Raw genomic sequence first — 18,668 nt, forward strand, 5'->3', positions numbered from 1 at the left:
ACACGGTTTTTAAATTTGTCAAAAGTACTCTTTGTGGATTCAGAAAATAAGCTGGCCAATTTAATTTTTTCAAATTACTTGATTTTATTGTATTGTTTCCTCAATGGAAGGAATATTATAGTTTTGTTTTCTCTTTATCTCTATTTTGTAAGGATGGTATCACAGTCTGCCACTGGATTTCATATTCTTAGAACAAACTCTACTTGGTTAAATAAAGTGATTGGGTATTGATACTATGACTTCTCATCATTAAAACTGGTTCCCATAATGAGAATGTGAATCAATTTAATGAAAAAATATCAACCAACCCAATAAGTCATATAAAAACAATTGAGAAATTGCCTATTTTTTTTTCTCTTTCACAGGTGTTTTGACATTATTAGATAGTCCAGATATTTTTATGCTAAGGTTAAAGTAAAATATAAAAACATAACAATCAATGGAGTTTCAGAAATATTTGAGGGCTTTGCTGGCTGTGAAGAAACATCAAAGAGCTATTAAAGCTCATGAGTACAGCTGAAATCATAAAGTCACTGCCCGTTGCTTTGCCAGCAGGTGGCATTCGGGGTTCTGGAATTTGCTAACTGCAAAGGAAAAACCATTCTCTAATCTTAATGTACCATGTCATTATTGAGTGTTTTAAAGTGCACGCTAACTTGCCACCTTTGGTTTCAACCCCCCCACCCCGCAACCCATGTTTTTGGTGTGTTTCCAAGCCTTAGTATCTTCAGTTCTTTTCTTAGAGTCCTGTTGTGCTTTTTAGTTTTCAGCAGTGTTAAAAGATTTTTCTTTAAGGTCTTTCTATTTTGCAAGGAGGAAAAAAAAATGAGTTTTCCCTCACGAACCATCCTCTACCTCACTGTCTTTATGTGACCTAAGTGAATTATCTTCTATGCAGAAGTAGTTATGACAGACACTGTTGATTTTCTTTCCCTTGCTTGGCACCTTTAACTTCTTTTTCTTCTACTGAAGCAGCTCTGGCCACCCTGTGCCGCCTCTGCAAGTATGATGAGCAGACAGTTTATCAAGCAGAGGCGGGGAAGTGGTAGCACTACTTTTTGATTTCCCAAAGTGACATCAGGAATAGGTCTGCATGTTTGCTCTGGGTTGAACTGTTCTGCTCACTATGCTGCTCCCTGATGCTAAGAAATGGTTAATGGTACAGTGTGAAGTCCATTGAAGGTATCTGCTACCACATTTACATTCCCTTTTACACTCTTTCACCTGTGGATTACAAAATGATATTTCACATCGTAGGGCCCCCCCCCTTTTTGTGGCACAACCTTAATAGAATCAGAAGCATGTAAAAAACGAGTAATTTTTCAAAACATCTAGAACAAACTAGGACTAGGACTGGAATTTTATTTTCGAGGGTCTTTCCCAAGAGACCACATGAAAATCCGGAATTCTATCAAATGTAGGTCAAAGTATACCCACATCTTAAAATGTATTTTTCTATATATCCTATGTTTGTAACAAGAAATTACTTAGCTTTTTAGGCATTTACTTGAACTAATTCCACCTTTAATCGAAATGAAGGTAAACAAAAAAATTGTGATACACATCTTTTGTAACAGGAAGACAGTAGTCCAAGGAGGCTCACTCATTCCTCATCCCTTTGGAATAAGCTTGTTTGAAGATCACGTATTCTTTACTGATTGGACAAAGATGGCTGTAATGAAGGCAAACAAGTTCACAGAGAGCAGTCCACAACAGTACCACCAGACTTCTCTGAAGCCCTTTGGAGTGACTGTTTACCATTCCCTCAGGCAGCCCTACGGTATGCCCCAGAACAATGGAAACCCTGCTTAATACTGGTCTTGGTAGAAAGGTTTTCTCAGTGGTCTGGAAATGAATGATGAGTGATCTCATGAGATTTGGGTGACATTTTCAAATATATGATGGGTTATCTAGAGAGTTAAAACTCTCTGAAATTGGCTCTGTATATCATGGGGGCTTCTGAAAAAACTGATGTATTTCAGAGTTAAAATGCCAAATCAACAGGAAACTTAGAGATGTATTTTACAGATTTTTATTGGCACCTGCAGTAACTGCTGGGGATAGACAGCAAATGAACCAAACCAAACCAAAATACATATCCTCATTTTACTGGGAGAAATCTTGTGTTCAATCCATTAATATTAAAGTTGAGGAAACTGAGGCCTAGCAGAAGAAACTAACATGCCTAAGTGTTCATTTGAGGTAGTGTCAGAGCCGATTTTTTTTTCTTCTCCATTGAGTATGTGTGACACCTGTTACTTGGTTTGTGTTGGGTCTGTCATAGGCCACTGGTGTTTGGTGTCTCATAGGCTGGTCACTTATCAAAGAAAAGAAATATTTTGATTCAGAAACCATTTAGTCTTCTGTTATTTTATAGTAAGTCTTGTTTGTGTTTCAAGGTTTTAAGTTGACAGAACTATTGTGATTGTATATGGCTCTTTTCTGTATTTGCTTGTGCATCAGAAAAAAAAGAAATACGATAAACTGTGTGGATAGAAAGTTTAGTATCAGTGAACAGTAATTTAGGGAAAGGCAGATTTTACTTTAAAACTTGCACATCGAGTGGTGGGTCTGATTTTAGGATGGAGAAAGACCATAAAGTAATTAGGTTGATTTTTTTTTTTTTAAACAAAAAACCAACCGCTAGAACTGATACATTGAAGGATATTCATCTCAATGTAGTCATCCTGGGATAACATAAACTTTAGCTGAAAATACGTATTATATCTGAAAACATTTTGGAAGTCTCTATTTGGAATGGTCAGTTCATGAGCTACTAAATTCCTATTTGCCTTTGACCAAAAATTTACCCAATTCTATCATCCAAATTAATTTGTTTGTTGTTTCCCCAAACCAATCCACCTGAGAAGGTAAAGAGACAGTTTATTTTATTTTATTATTATTTTTTGTAAAGAGACAATTTTAAAGACTAAGTCAAAGGCTAAGAAGACAATTTTCAAAGCAGATGTGACCTTTTTGGCTATGACAGGCTTGTATACAATTAGCTTTTTGAGTCACAGCTTTGAGAATGGGTTTTAGAAGTATAAACTGGTTTGTATTGCAGGCTTGTAGGGTTTTGGAATCAGATCTGGATTTGACTTCTAGTTTAGTTGCTGAATAATCTTGGGCAAGTTGTGTTACCTTCTGGAGCTTCGGCTTCCTCTTTTATAAAATTGGGATAATAATACTTAGCTCTTAGAGTCATTGATTTTAAGTTGGCTTGCTTAAAATACATGCATCCAGTGAGTTACAGTTAATGCATTATATCTTACGAATGGTCAAAATAACACTCAAGCTTTTTTGTGGGGGGAGGCAGTTACTTTTTTTTTTTTTTTAAAGATTTTATTTATTTATTTGAGAGAGAGAGAATGAGAGAGAGCACATGAGAGGGGGGAGGGTCAGAGGGAGAAGCAGACTTCCCGCCGAGCAGGGAGCCCGATATGGGACTCGATCCCGGGACTCCAGGATCATGACCTGAGCCGAAGGCAGTCGCTTAACCAACTGAGCCACCCAGTTACCCGGGAGGCAGTTACTTTTCTTTTCTTTTCTTTCTTTCTTTCTTTCTTTCTTTTTTTTTTTAAAGATTTATTTATTTATTTATTTATTTATTTATTTATTTATTTATTTGAGAGAGCGAGAATGAGAGAGAGAGAGAGAGTACATGAGAGGGGGGAGGGTCAGAGGGAGAAGCAGGCTCCTCGCTGAGCAAGGAGCCCGATGCGGGACTCGATCCAGGGACTCCAGGATCATGACCTGAGCCGAATGCAGTCGCCTAACCAACTGAGCCACCCAGGTGCCCCGAGGCAGTTACTTTTTAATCACTGAGGCTAGCAGATGTAATTACCTTGGGGAGAACTCCCAGAGTTATGCAGCTGTGGGAATCCTGTATGTTGCCACTACCAGTTTGAGGGTAGGTGGGAGAGCCTACATGGGGGCGTATACAGCAGCAAACAGCAGTGGTGTTTGTGTTCCGAGCCCATTATTTTGTTGCACGTACCTGGCTCAAAGTGGTTTCACATGTCTCGGGTAATCATCCATCTCTAACTGAGATTTAACCCTGTGTATTTTTTCCTCTAGTTAGCAATCCATGCAGAGATAACAATGGGGGCTGTGGACATGTCTGTGTCCTCAGCCACAGAACAGATAATGATGGTCTGGGGTACCGCTGCAGGTGCACCCTCGGCTTCAGCCTGGATGTGGATAACCGCCACTGCGTTGGTAAGAAATCACTTCTGGGCTGTCTTTCTGGTTGGCAGCAGAGCGGTACATGCTGCTGCCTTTGGACTGGGTCAGCTTCCTGTCATACTCCCTGGTGAATAAGCATTTGGTAGCTGACAGAGCACCTTCCTCAGTAGGCACTGCTCCCCTTACACACAGGGTTCGAAGATGTAAATTTCTGTCCTTCGGGCCTTGCCTTTAATTGCACATCTAGGGTTTCCTTGGGCTCCCTTTCCCCTTTTCTCCTCCCTGAGATCGTCATCTCCTTTTAAAATTATGCTTTTGAAATGCCATACAATTCTGAGTTTTCTCTGCTATGTATACCTTTCCCACTTTAGATGTGAGCCTTCACTTTATGCGGGAGTACCTCCTGTCCCCTTCATTGCCCTCTCCTAGACCACTGCTTCTGCCCCTCGAGGGGGGTGGTTGCGCCTCAATCCCACTTGGCTTTATTGCTGTGTCCCCAAAGCAGACTAAGTGTTGGGGCGGCTCATTTCCTCATCTGGGTCTTCACTTCTCAGTTCAGAGTTTCTCTTTATAACTGCCTCTGTGCTCTGGGATTCAGCTCCCTCAAACACTTCTTTTCTTCCTCTTTGGTTTTCTACACACCTACTTAGAAGTAGGCTGTTGCCGTACCTCTGCTGGTGATGAAATGCACATCCTGCAATATTTGGTTTTCTTCTCTTCCCTTGAAAACTCTCCTTTTTAATGCCTTTGACAAATTCTGTCTCCCCAGATGGTACTGCGTTGGGCTTGGTATGTAAATTTTGTAATTCTAACTGAGACAAATTTGTTCACTTTGTAGGTGATCCTAGATTCAGATAAAAAGCACCCTCATTCAAAAAGCCATGTGTGTCTGACTTTTATTATATTGACACTACACTGTGTAATAATTTTGCTCTTAAACTCCTGCAATTTTTATCTTTGTCTTGGATGTACCTTCTTCATTTCTCTTTTTGATTTCCTGACATACTGTTCTGTCTCCTTTGATTTTAAAATCGCTCCTTTTCCCCTATTTCCTCTATTTTCCCCTCCTTTATTTATTTCTAAATAACTTACCTGGTTGCTGTTAATTTTTTTTAAAGATTTTATTTATTTATTTATTTATTTGACACAGAGAGAGAGAGAGAGCACAAGTAGGCAGAACGGCAGGCAGGGGGAGAGGGAGAAGCAGGTTCCCCGCTGAGCAGGGAGCCCGATGTGGGGCTCGATCCCAGGACCCTGGGATCATGACCTGAGCTGAAGGCAGCTGCTTAACTGACTGAGCCACTCAGCCTCCCCTTTTAGTTTTTTTCTTTTCTTTTCTTTTTTTTTTTTTAAAGATTTTATTTATTTATTTGAGAGAGAGAATGAGAGACAGAGAGCACGAGAGGGAAGAGGGCAGAGGGAGAAGCAGACTCCCCGCCGAGCAGGGAGCCCGATGCGGGACTCGATCCCGGGACTCCAGGATCATGACCTCAGCCGAAGGCAGTCGCTTAACCAACTGAGCCACCCAGGCACCCTAGTTCTTTTTTTTAACTAGTCTTAATACCTTAAAAACTGCAGTAGGATTCTTGGTATAGATCTCTATACAAAAGTTAATCCCAATCAAGAATTTTGATGGAATTACTATGCAGTTCAGTTAATACTGCTTTAGAATTCATCATAGGGGACAGTGTTTTATACAAATAAATCTGAAGGATAAATTTCCCAAGAAAGAAGTAAGATTGTAATAGTTGTATCACCTTCATAGTTGCTTTTTTCCCTCTCTTCCCATTATTTCCAACAATGTTTTCCACAGATTTGTTTTTTATGTTTATTTCAGAATTGTAAAATGTGCTTTATGGATGTTTAAATAATTTCTCTGGAATTAAGGGAGGACAAGAACCAGGCTGTGGCCAGTTGTATTGTGTTCTTCTTCCTACAGCTGTTAAGCAGTTCCTGATGTTCTCATCTGAAGTGGCTGTTCGTGGCATCCCATTCAACCTGTCTGCCCAGGAAGATGTCATAGTTCCAGTGACAGGAAATCCTTCTTTCTTTGTTGGGATTGATTTTGATGCCCAGGAGAACACTATCTTCTTTTCAGATACCTCAAAAGACATGATTTATAAACAAAATATCAACGGCACAGGTGAGAATACATTAAGGAAGTTTTTTGCACGGTTTGTCCATTTTTTAGTAATAATACTAATAATTTGCTCGCTAGAACTTACTTTGCTTGCTAAATACTTACAGTTCAGGTAAAGAAATCCATTGCTTTTCTCATGACTTTAGTTAAAACAAACACTTCCTTTAAGAGTGTATTTTTAACAATGAGAAATATTAACATTGAAGAAGCTGACATTACATAAAAGGAGAGTCAAGTGTATGAAAGTCAGTAATCGGTTAATTGACTAGAGGGTGTTCCTCATGTTCAAACAGCCAGATGACACCTCTTGAGGGATGTGGGGCTTGAAATAATAATAATTAAAAAAAAAACCCATGAATTATATGGAAATATGGATTTACTATGTTTTCAGTTGATTGGGATTCTGTTAATATCTTCATAATCATCACAGAAAGATAAATTATGGTCACACTTTATACTGGATACTTTACTGAATGATGGCACAACTCAGTATTTTGATTTTATAACCTACTGGAGAATTTTACATTGAAAGAGGAATTAATACTGATTCTTTTCAGACGGGGGGAATACTTCCAAAGTCATTCTATGAAGCCAGCATTACTTTGATATCAAAACCAGATTAGGATACCATAAGAAAAGAAAACCATAGACCAATACCTCCGATAAATATCGATGCAAGAATTCTCAACAAGATATTGCAAACAGAATTCAAGAACACATTAAAAGGATTATAGACTTTGACCAAGTGGGATTCATCCCTGGATGTAAGGATGGTTCAATATATGCAAATCAATAAATGTAACATATCACATCAGTAAAATGAAAGATAAAATCACATAATCATCTCAATCGATGCAGAAAAAACATTTGACAAAATAAAACATATTTTCATGATAAAAAAACTCTTAACAGAGTGGGTATAAAAGAAACATACCTCAGTATAATAAAGGCCATGTACAACATACACACAGCTAACATTATACTTAATGGAGAGCAATTGAAGGCATTTTCCCTAAGATCAAGAACAAGGCAAGGATGCCCTCTATCACCACTCCTATTCAATATAGTACTGGAAGTCCTAGCTAGAGCAATTAAGCAAGACAAAGAAGTAAAAAGCATCCAAATCAGAAAGGAAGAAATAAAAAAGTAGTTATTTGCTGATGATATGATCCCATATATATATAGAAAATCCCAAAGGATCAGTCAAGAGCTTTTGGAATTAATAATTTCCATAAAGTGGCAGGACACAACTACAGAAATCAGTTGCATTTCTTTTACACTAAATGATGAATCATCCAAAAAAGACATAAAGAAAACCATTCCATTCACAATAGCATCAAAAACAATAAAATATTTAGAAATAAATTTAACCAACAGTGGAAGATCTGTACAATGAAAACCATAAAACTTAGATGAAAGAAATTGAAGACGACACAAACAAATGGAAAAATATCCCATGTTCATGGACTGGAAGAATTAATATTGTTAAAATGGTCATACTACCCAAAGTCATTTACAAATTAGTGCAATCCCCATCAAATTACCAAAGGCATTCCTCACGGAAATAGAAGAAACAATCCTCAAATTTGAATGGAACCATGAAAGACCCTTAATAGCCAGACCAATCCTGAGGAAACAGAACAAGGCGGGAGGTATCATACTTCCAGATTTAAAACTATACTACAAATAAAAAAAACAAAACAAAACTATACTACAAAGCCATAGTAATAAAAACGGTATGATATGGGCACAAAAATAGATACATTGTAGAAGAATGGCCAGAAGTAGTGGAAAATAGCCCAGAACTAGACCCCAGCATATATAGTCACTAATATTTGAGAGGAGATTCAAAAATAACCAATGGGAAAAGGACAGTCTGTTCAACAAATGGTGCTGGGAAAACTGGAGAAATACATGTAATACAATGAAATTGGACCCCTATTTCACATAAGTCACAAAAAAATTAACCAAAATAGATCAAAGGCTTAAAAAACTGATACCTGATACCATAAAACTCCCAGAAGAAAATGTAGGGAAGAAGTTCATCAATACTGGTCTTGGCAATAATTTTTTGCACATGATGTCAAGGACAAACAACAACAACAATAACAATCAACAAATGAGACTGCATCAAACGCTTCTCTGCACAGCAAAAAAACAAAATGAGAAGACAACCTACGGAATGGGATAAGATAATTGCAAACTATATATTAGATAAGGGGGTCAATATCCAAAATACATAAAGAACTCAGTCTAGCTCAATAAAAACAAAAAACAACAAAAATCTAATTAAAAAGTGGACAGAAGAACCAAATAGACATTTTCTCAAATGGGACATCAAAATGACCTATAGATACATGAAAAGATGTACAACATCAATAATCATTAGGTAAACGCAAATCAAAACTATAATGAGATATCACCTGATACCAGTCAGAATGGCTAATATCAAAAAAAACAAGAAATAACAAATGTTGGTGAAGATGTGGAGAAAAGGGAACTCTGATGCATTATTGGTAGGAATGTAAATTGGTGCAGCTGCCGTGGAAAATAGTATGAAGTTTCCTCAAAAAATTAAAAAGAGAAATACCATATGATCCAGTAATTCCACTACTAATATTTGCCTAAAGAAAATGAAAAAATGAAAAATAATTTGAAAAGATACATGCACCCCTATTTGTTGCAGCCTTATTTACAATAGCCAAATTATGGAAACCGCCCAAGTGTCCATCAATAGATGAATGGATAAAGAAGATGTGATATATATATATGTTACATATATTTATATATATACACACACACACACACAATGGAATAATACTCAGCTATAAAAAGAATGACGTTGTGCAATTTGCAACAACATGGATAGAGCTAGAGAGTATACTGTTAGGTGAAATAAGCCGGTCAGAGAAAGACAAATACCATGTGATTCACTCATATGTGGAATTTAAGAAACAGATGAACAAAGGAGAAAAACAGACTAAGTAAAAAATAGACTCTTAACTATAGAGAATAAATTGATGGTTACCAGAGATGGGTGGAGGGATGCATAAAATAAGTGAAGGGGATTAAGAGTACACTTACCTAGATGAGCACTAAGTAATACACAAAATTATTGAATCACTATATTGTACGTGTGAAATACAACAGTGTCTGTCAACTATACTGGAATTAAAAAAATTCATCTTCCTCTGTTTCCTTTTTCTTTGGGTTCCTTTTTTTTTTTTTTATTTCAGTCCTTTTTTTCATGATGGAAGCTTTTTTCAAATTTCTGTGATTCTTGTTTAATTTTAAGGGCAAGTCTTTAAAAAAGCTACCCAAAGTTCTTTCTGTATGTATGAGCCTCATCATCTGGTGAACTTAAGCAGCTTTTCTGTTGGGGAGCTCCCAAACATTGATACTAGTAAATCGTTTCTAGAGTTAGTCATTTGTTATTAGTAGAGGTCTCCATTCTCCTTGGGGTGGGGAGTAAGACATGGTCAGGGTAGCTTGCTGTCTGTGTTCTAGGAGAAGTAAAAGAGGACAGTGGGCCAAGGACCCGTCAGTTAATGAGTCACACAATCCCCCTGTATTCAGTTCTGTTCCATCCCAGTATTCCCATGTGCATTGTGGTATCCTTGAGCCCACAGCATCTCTGCATCAGTTCCTTCAGAGAAGACGATCTCTGATCTATTAGAGAGGTAGATGGAGGGGAGTGGCATAGATGCTCAGGATCTGAGAGGGACCTGGTGGTCTAATTGCTCTGGATACCAACTTTTAGCTAAGCCCCTTAGTTCCTCACCCTTGTGTTTCTCCTGGTACCTCTGAGAGCCAATATACTGAGGCTTCTGTGTGTGTGTGTATGTGTGTGTGTTCCGGGGGGGGGTCTTCTGCTGGCACTGAGTTTGCAGCTCTCTCCCCCCTCTACCCCTCCAATCACTTTGTTTTCTAAACCATGGAAATCTCTTTTCTGCTGTCCCTGGACTGTCATTTTAAGAGTTTGGAAGGAAGAGGAGAAAATATGTGTGGTCAGTCTTCTACTTTGAACCAGAATGCATCTTTTCTGGGGACCAGAGTTAGGTCCCCAGAGCTTGGAGAACTCCAGTCAGTCTTAGTTCTCACCAAAAGGCAGTCTTGGGCCTCCGAGCCCCACGTAGGCTCAGTCTCCTACCGGCGTCTCACAGGTCAGCTCCCTTCTGCTTTGTTAAACTGGAATGCTCATCATGCTTTTTGTCAATGTCAAGTCTACATATTGAGCAAGTTACCTTTTAAAATATTCTGTAGTCAGTGGTTAAACTTTCTATGCTTTGATGAGGGAGGTATTACGTTGCTGTTTTCCAGGGAGAGGAAGAAGTGTCGGTGAGCACATGTGTAGAAAATGAGTTGTCAGAAATCGGATTAAAGTCAAGATCAGCTGAATGAAGCGCTCAGGGAACTCAAGATATGCTCAAATCTCTCATTCTAAAAATTCAACCCACCTGCCAGTCCATGTGTCTCTCTAGTTACAGCTTGCTCTCTCCTTCATTTCATGGTTGGACTACATGTTCCTATTCTCACTTCTACGTTTATACTTCTCACTCATTTCTCATTCCATCCCAGTTCGCCAACTATGTCACTTGAAACCCTTCTCATCGCGGTCACCTCCAGTCTCATTTCCTTCTCTTTCTTGGCCATTCTTTCTGGTGTTCTTTAACAGGTCTTTCCTTTTTTGCTTGTTTCCTAAACAACTGTGTTCCCTAATGTTCAACACTGGTTCTCTTCTTCTTCATCTTCTGCATAACTTTGTGCCTTCCGTGTCTTTGATTAACTATTTAGATAGTGATTTACAAATCACTGTGGGGAGACTTATGATAGGGCATTTACTGAATGATTTTCCTCCTAATCTGGGGAATGAGGGAAAGATCAGGGAAGGCTCTTCAGTTGATGATATAAATCTCCTTCTAAGCTCTCTAAGGTTCAGTCCCATAATGCCAGCTGCCTTTTGGATATCTCACCATATATCCCACCACCACCTCAAAACCAGTAAGTCTAAGTGGGCATCTGTACCCCATTTTTCACAGACCTCCTGCCTTAGCATAGAGCATGACCACTCTCCCTTCCCCTCTTATGCCCCCATTCCTCCCAGGATCTGGTGGTTACCTAAACTTCTCCCTTTCTTTTAGCCTCTCGTGAACTCATTAACCTCTGAAACGTGGAGTTCTCTGTCTCCCTCTCACTTCCAAGCCTTTGCTTTCCTGTAGCACCCAATTCAGCGCTTCCTTTGGGAAACTTCCTCACCTTCACCTTACCATATGATTCATTTGGACTCTGTGTTTCATATCATTCTGTGCATACCTCTCTCATAAGACCCATTACTCTTTGATTTTGCCCCTTGGCCTAATTGCCTCCTCTTCTGTCTCTCACTTCATTATAAATCCCTTGAAGGCAGTGTCCACACTTCTTGCAAGATCCTTCACTTTTCTAGGACTCAGTTTCCTCATCTGCAAAATAGGGATACTGATAATACCTTTTTTTTTTTTAAAGATTTTATTTATTGAGAGAGAGCGAGAGCGCATAAGCAGAGGGAACTGCAGGCAGAGTTAGAAGCAAGCTCCCCACCGAGCAAGGAGTCCGATGCGGGACTTGATCCCAGAACCCTGGGATCATGACCTGAGCTGAAGGCAGATGCTTAACCGACTGAGCCACCCAGGTGCCCCCCAATAATACATTGATTGAACTATTGTAAGGGTTAATGAATCCATGTAAAATTCTTGGACCAGTTCCTGGCTTATAATTAGTATTCAATATAAGCTATTATTATTAATACTATTAGCAATATTATGTTTCCTAAGTTTCTAGTATGGTGTCTAGCACAGAAAGGACTTTCTTTTTATAATTCACTAAGTAGATGAATGGAAAAAGCACTAAGATTGGTTTTCCTACTTCAAAAAAGTGTTATCTTTTACTGTGACTCAGATTTTCTTTAGCAAAAACTAGGAAATAGAGAGGAAAAGACATAAAAATTTCACAAAGAGGAACGAGGTCTTTTTTCTCCTGTACCCAGCTCTGATTTTCTTTCGGTATCTTCACTGGTCTTTTTAAAATGTGGCAACGTTGAGGTTTTTGAAAGGCTGTTGATGAGAAGGTTGGGTCATCACACCTCAGAGATCCCCCCGCCAGTCGTACCTGGTGGTGTCAGCTTATCAAAGCTGTCTGTGGGTGGTGTTTGTGAATATGTGAACTCAGGTATCTTCTCTTCAGATGTTCTGCAATGAGAATTTCTTTTTTTTTTTTTTTTCTGGGAAGGTTGAACAAGGGAGTAAATGTAGGGCATACCACTTCTGGTTCTGTTTATCAGAATCATATCTGTTCTTTGAGATCTGAACTTTTGGGAATGGATAGATTCTAGGTTTATCTCATGTTGTTGCTTGGCAGTTTAGTTTTTTTTTTTTTAAAGAATTCCATATGGGTTACTGAAATACGCTGTAACTCTGACACAATTTAAATATGCAGTAGTAGGAAAATGTATGTCATGAAGTATGCGTAGTTTAAACCATGTCCATATTTCAACTTACAGGAAGAGAAATTCTCACTGCCAACAGGGTGGAAAGTGTTGAAAGTTTGACTTTTGACTGGATTTCAAAGAATCTCTATTGGACAGACGCTTCTTACAGGAGTATCAGTGTCATGAGGCTAGCTGATAAATTGAGACGTGCAATAATCCAGAATTTAAACAACCCACGATCAATTGTAGTTCATCCTATTGCTGGGTAAGTGTGTTCATGGTTTCCTGAAGAGCTTGCAACTGTATGTCTTTTAAAGTTATGGAAAAGTGATGCCACAGTTACTTGGCAAGTTCAGCAAATATAAGATTGAACTATATAAATTGAAATCACCTTAAACTTTATCCCTTTAGCATAAGCTTAAGTAATCACTTTATCTCCTTGAAAACACTTTCTCCTTAGTTTCGGCTTTCCCAGTCTTCACTGAAGTGTGGGTTTTTTTCACTGAAGTGTGGGGTTTTTTTTCCACAATTGAAGAGGACCAACAATGTGATACAGATTCAGTAGAGAAGGATTGAATGTGCAGTGGAATTATCAGGAAAGGCTCAAATTCTTTCCCTGCTTTAATGTATTGATATGAAGCTTAGCAAAACTTGCTTAATCATTCAGTAGTTTTCAGAATAAAAAGTCTTTCAGACTACAGAATAAGTTTCATGTTTAACCATTCCATGATTGGTAGTGTCAGACAAGAAAGAACAGTTTATACTATTCTTCTTAAGTTCTTACCTTTCTAATTTAAATATGGTTAATAGCTAATATGTTTGTTTGGAACAAGTCTGAGCTGGGTAGTTGTACTTGAGTGGAATAAAAAAAAAAAGAAAGAAAATGAGTGGGACTTCACTGAAGCCTAATTCATGGAGGGCACATAGTAAGCACTTTACATAATCTTGTCTAATTCAAAAACTGGTTTGTGAGCCAGGTAGATAGACTACCTGTTAAGCAACAGTTAGGATTCAAATTCCAGGCCTACTTGACTACAAAAGCCTTTGTGTCAAAGAACTCTGTATGAAGCCTCTAGAATGCTTATTTTGTATTTAAATTTTCTGCTGTGAAATAATTGTAAGAAACATTTAAAAACTGGTGATACTGGACTGGTGATACTATTAACAAGAAATTTTATTGCCCTGTAGAGAGTTGATTTTCTAATGAATTTATGTTAAACTAAGTCTTTGGCATTTGGTTTTGAAAAAGCTGTTAAATTCCTTTCCTACTGACTCCTTCATTTAAAAGAATATTAAGTAACATTTCAGAAAGTTAGTTTTGGAAAAGACTAATTTTAGTTTCTAAGGCTCACATGAAAGAGAATTTTTTTTTTCCCCTAGATTTTTCTTTTTGTCACTCCTCAGAATAAAAAAACATGCCTTGGGTAGAGATTGTACAAGAGTTATGCTGATTTGGGTGCATTCTTCATCAGAGATGAAATGCTTTCCTGCAAATTGATCAATTCCTTGTGGAAGATGACTAAAGAGCTATCTAGTGTGTCCTAGATGTTTAATCCAGAGAGGAAAGAGAGATTAAAATCAGTTTTCTTGCTCATAGTATATCATTTCATTTGAACAACTTTGGAGTATTTAAAATGTAACCCAGGGGTGCCTGGCTGGCTCAGTTGGTGGAGCGTGTGACTTAGTGTTGGGGTTGTAGGTTCGAGCTCCATGTTGGCTATAGGGATTCCTTAAAAAATAGAATCATAAAACTAACCCGAATTATGTCTTTTTAAAGAATCTACTTGGTGACAACAGTTTTAGGTCCTAGGTCTAGCGCAGTGGTTCTCTCCTCTGGATGCCCATTTTAATGCCATTTGTATTTGTGACTTTGGTTATATATAAAACCAAACTTTTAATTAAGAGATCAAAAATATAAGAGTTAGATCAGTTGTATACTCAATCTGAATCTGCTTATTAAGGAGATTTTACTTTCTCTGTATAAGCCCGATAGCATATACAGAAAATGAAATTAGTTGTAGCAAGTCTCTGGAAAATCTGAGTTTGCGCTAAATCTCTCCAAGTCATGTATACTGTTCCAGTGTTAACATGTTTGATTTATTACCTCTTTTTTTTTAGGTACATATTCTTTACTGATTGGTTCCGTCCTGCTAAAATTATGAGAGCATGGTGTGATGGATCTAATCTTTTGCCGATAGTAAACACTACTCTTGGATGGCCCAATGGGTTGGCCATTGATTGGGGGTAAGTAGGAATCATCCCAAATTACTGAATTCCCCACTTACTGTGAAATAATTATGAAACAATGTGATGGAGTAAGGAAACAGGTACTACTTGCACTCAGATATTTTTACATCGACTGGTGCTGGGAGAAGGCTATAGAATGATACAAGGACACAAAGAACACAAACATAGTTGCCAACTTCTGCTGGGATGAAAACTAATACATTCATGAATATTCTGAGGAAATCGATAGAGGAGGCAGAAGGATAGGACCTTTGGAAGGTAAGTATAGAGGAGGCAAGAACCACATCCCATTAGAAGTAGGATAGGGATTTGATGAAGTTCAGGTCATGTGTAATTTTCATAGAGGGCACCTTGAGGATAGTAAATCTTTGGTGTCAATCAACAAATGCATATTTGCATACACACACACACACACACTCTGGGAGAATTTTGAAGTATAAGAATTCTCAGGAAATTAATGATGTATCTAGGAATATAGGAAAAGGTAACAGGGTAAAAAAGCTTACAGACATGAAATGCCAAAGTAGTTTATAGGAGAGATGAAAGAAATGTATTTAGCCTTTTAAACATGGCTTTCTTAACTTGTGGACTTAACCAGGAGAAAAATAAAATACCTAAATTGAAGAGAACAACATTTTAAGTTTTCTTTTTCTTTAAAGATTTTATTTATTTATTAGAGCGAGAGCATGAGCAGGGGGGAGGGGCAGTGTGAGAGGGAGAAGCAGACTCCCCACTGAGCAGGGAGACCCATGTGGGGCTCGATCCCAGGACCCTGAGATCATGACCTGAGCCAAAGGCAGATGCTTAACCAACTGAGCCACTCAGGCGCCCCCATTTTAAGTTTTCTAAGATAAATAATTAAAACTCACTTATCAAAGTACTGTATCTTTGGGGAGGCATAAAACTATTACATTTTTAATGAGTATAATTTAATTTTTAAAGAACTTTGTTTAATAAATGTTTCAACTGAACATACCATTTATGAATGCCCTCAGTGTAAAGGGTGCATTACTAGTTTCTGCATAACAGATAACTAAGTATTTTATCATTTTAGTGCTTTACGGTTGTACTGGGTAGATGCCTTTTTTGATAAAATCGAGCACAGCACCTTTGATGGTTTAGACAGAAGAAACCTGGGCCATATACAGCAGATGACTCATCCATTTGGACTTACTGTCTTTGAAGGTATGCTTTGAAGCAGTGGAAGTGTGTGTGTGTTGTTTCTATACTCTGCGAATTGTTAACAGTAGACTCATCCTCATTTGACAATCTCACACTTATAGAAAGGTTGGTTACTTTAGAGTACAAAAGATGAAAATGGTGCTATTTTGTATAGACAAAACATTTGTTTTTTTTGACGGAACATTTCACTTTTAGAAGTGTATTTTTTTCTTTTAGATGCTTTTAGATAATAATTGACAACTTATATAGGTATAGCATTTTGTAGATTGCATGTATTATAAAATTTAACTTCCCAGGTGCTCTATTACATAAATATCCCGCAAGGAAATAATAAACTACTGCTTTCATCATTTTCAAGAATAAAACAGCAAGAGCGTTTGTAGTAACTCGTAGTGTTTTGTTGTTTTCTGTAAGAATGTCCTCAGAATCCTTGTGGAAAAATTATTACAAATATTTATCAACTGCATAGTCACTGAATGGCTCTGAAGCTTTTTAGACATACGTTGGGTAACTGACATCATTGTTCTATACAAATGTTAGAGTATGGCTTGTGAAAAATAGCAAGATGTACTTATTTCTTCATCAACCTTTCCAACAATTTACTGCTGCTAGTAAGGATTGCTGGGGACATGGAATTCTGGGAAACTACAGCATTAGGGATCTCACACTGATGTATCAGTTTCCCTCTTGAGTGGAGGTGTGGTGGTGTGGGTTGAGTTGCTGGGAATAAGAATGTAGTTTGGCACTTGTGAAACAGGTGGTTTGTCTAGTCTTGAAAATAAGGTTTCTGTGAATGATTGTATAGCTTGTGCACTGCACAAAAGTGCCAGGCCAAAAGGGTGAGGAGAGACTAAAATCTACCCTGGTTCTGTTTGACAAACCATAATTAGTCCAGTTAGAGAAATGCCATTTTGTGATCCACCAAAGGCCCTCCCAAGATGCTAGTTGTGTCCCTGGTTGAAACTTCTTACTCTGAACATCAATCAGCCAGGTGCTTTAAAAGACTAGACACTGACTGTAAATCAAAGACTTTCTCCCACACATATAGTGTGGAATGAATAGCTAGTAAATATATTGCAAGTTCCATCCTGTTGTCTATCTGTGCAGGAGGGCATGGTATTTAGAAATATTTTAAAAATGCTCTTTAAAGAGTAGTATTTTTGATGAGATGAGTCAATTATAAATGCTCATCCCTTCCTCTTTATGCCTTCCCATTTATTCACTCTCTTTTCATTAATGATGTCAGACAGCCATTTGCTGTTACATCCGAACCTTGTAAGAATGTTAAATTTTCTCTGCTCTTGATGAAATGCTTTGGGCTTGAACAAAAATGCAGTTTCAATACCTTTTGGTTTTATCAGTATGAAAAAAATTTTAGTGCATACTTCTGAAAACAACACAGTGTTCCCTAAATAATAATAATAATAATGTTTCTCTCAACAGTGCCCTCATTGTGAATTTCTTACAGAAAATTCTTTGATTGCACACCATAGAAATCATCATTCTTTTTAATGAAAGGCTAGATCTGCGTGACTATCTGTGCACCACATAGGAGTGAAAGGTTTATTGAACTTCTTATCTATTCTTTAAGTATAGTAAGATACCTTCATGAGTGGTGGGACTCAGTCTAGATAAGATTTAGTAAGTCAGTGACTGATTAGCCATTGATTAGGCCACAGATAAGGAAAACTGGTCTAATGATAAAATTTGTGGCATTTTAGGCATTTTTTGGTTAGCTGGGAATTTTAGTTAAAGTATTGTTAAAGAGAAAAATCCACTGATTCTATTAAAAACGTATACGTTCACTTCCCTGCTTCGGTAGCTAGTGTAAAGTGAACAAGACTAGATTTTTGAAGTTCAGAATCTTATGATGCCTCTGTCTTACTATTTTGAACTTCATGGACTATGACTACAGCTGTAGGGGTAGACACACATGTGTGGATAATTTTATTGATCTCCAGAGCTACAGCAAAAGTTCCTTTTTGCACTAGAACTGTACTTTTCCTTCTCAACAGCTTCCTAGTAAAGTTGAGTGTAAAAAAAAAAAAATTAGTGTCTTCAGTTAAGACATGGGATATATAGAATGGTTGATCTGAAAGGGAGCTTAGAGATTAGTCTATTTCCTTAATCTTACTAAAAAAAAAAAAAAAAAAAAAAGAACCCTCACACAGTTAAGTATTTGCCTTGTAAGCACTCAGAAGTTTAGTGCTTTAGCTGGGCTAAGAACTCAGTCATATGAGGCACATCTAATGCTCTGTCAAATAATGCAAAATTTTATTTTTACCTATGGAAGTCTAAACCTAATGGCTATTAAATGCCATCGCAATACTCCATACACGCCTGCCTGAACCGGAACCCTGGTATCATTAAATATATTGCTTTCGCCTTGTGAAGAGTCATTCCTAGAGAGTAACAAGTTGCAGAAAATGATTACAGAAACATATTACAGAT

At 37.6% G+C, this 18,668-nt stretch overlaps 1 protein-coding gene across 1 annotated transcript in view; it reads left to right on the forward strand.

Annotated features, from left to right (window-relative positions):
• The window catches only part of LRP2 (LDL receptor related protein 2), a 199,627-nt gene that overhangs the window by 73,165 nt on the left and 107,794 nt on the right, over positions 1 to 18,668 (forward strand). The window contains exons 15-20 of the mRNA XM_035008361.1: positions 1,578 to 1,780; positions 4,078 to 4,218; positions 6,125 to 6,328; positions 12,861 to 13,053; positions 14,907 to 15,032; positions 16,090 to 16,220. Coding sequence (XP_034864252.1) covers positions 1,578 to 1,780; positions 4,078 to 4,218; positions 6,125 to 6,328; positions 12,861 to 13,053; positions 14,907 to 15,032; positions 16,090 to 16,220 — 998 coding nt within the window. The remainder of the gene's footprint in view (positions 1 to 1,577; positions 1,781 to 4,077; positions 4,219 to 6,124; positions 6,329 to 12,860; positions 13,054 to 14,906; positions 15,033 to 16,089; positions 16,221 to 18,668) is intronic.

The sequence above is a fragment of the Mirounga leonina genome, unplaced genomic scaffold, assembly GCF_011800145.1.
Source record: "Mirounga leonina isolate KUSES-001 unplaced genomic scaffold, KU_Mleo_1.0 Mir_151, whole genome shotgun sequence".
Taxonomy (NCBI): Eukaryota; Metazoa; Chordata; class Mammalia; order Carnivora; family Phocidae; genus Mirounga; species Mirounga leonina.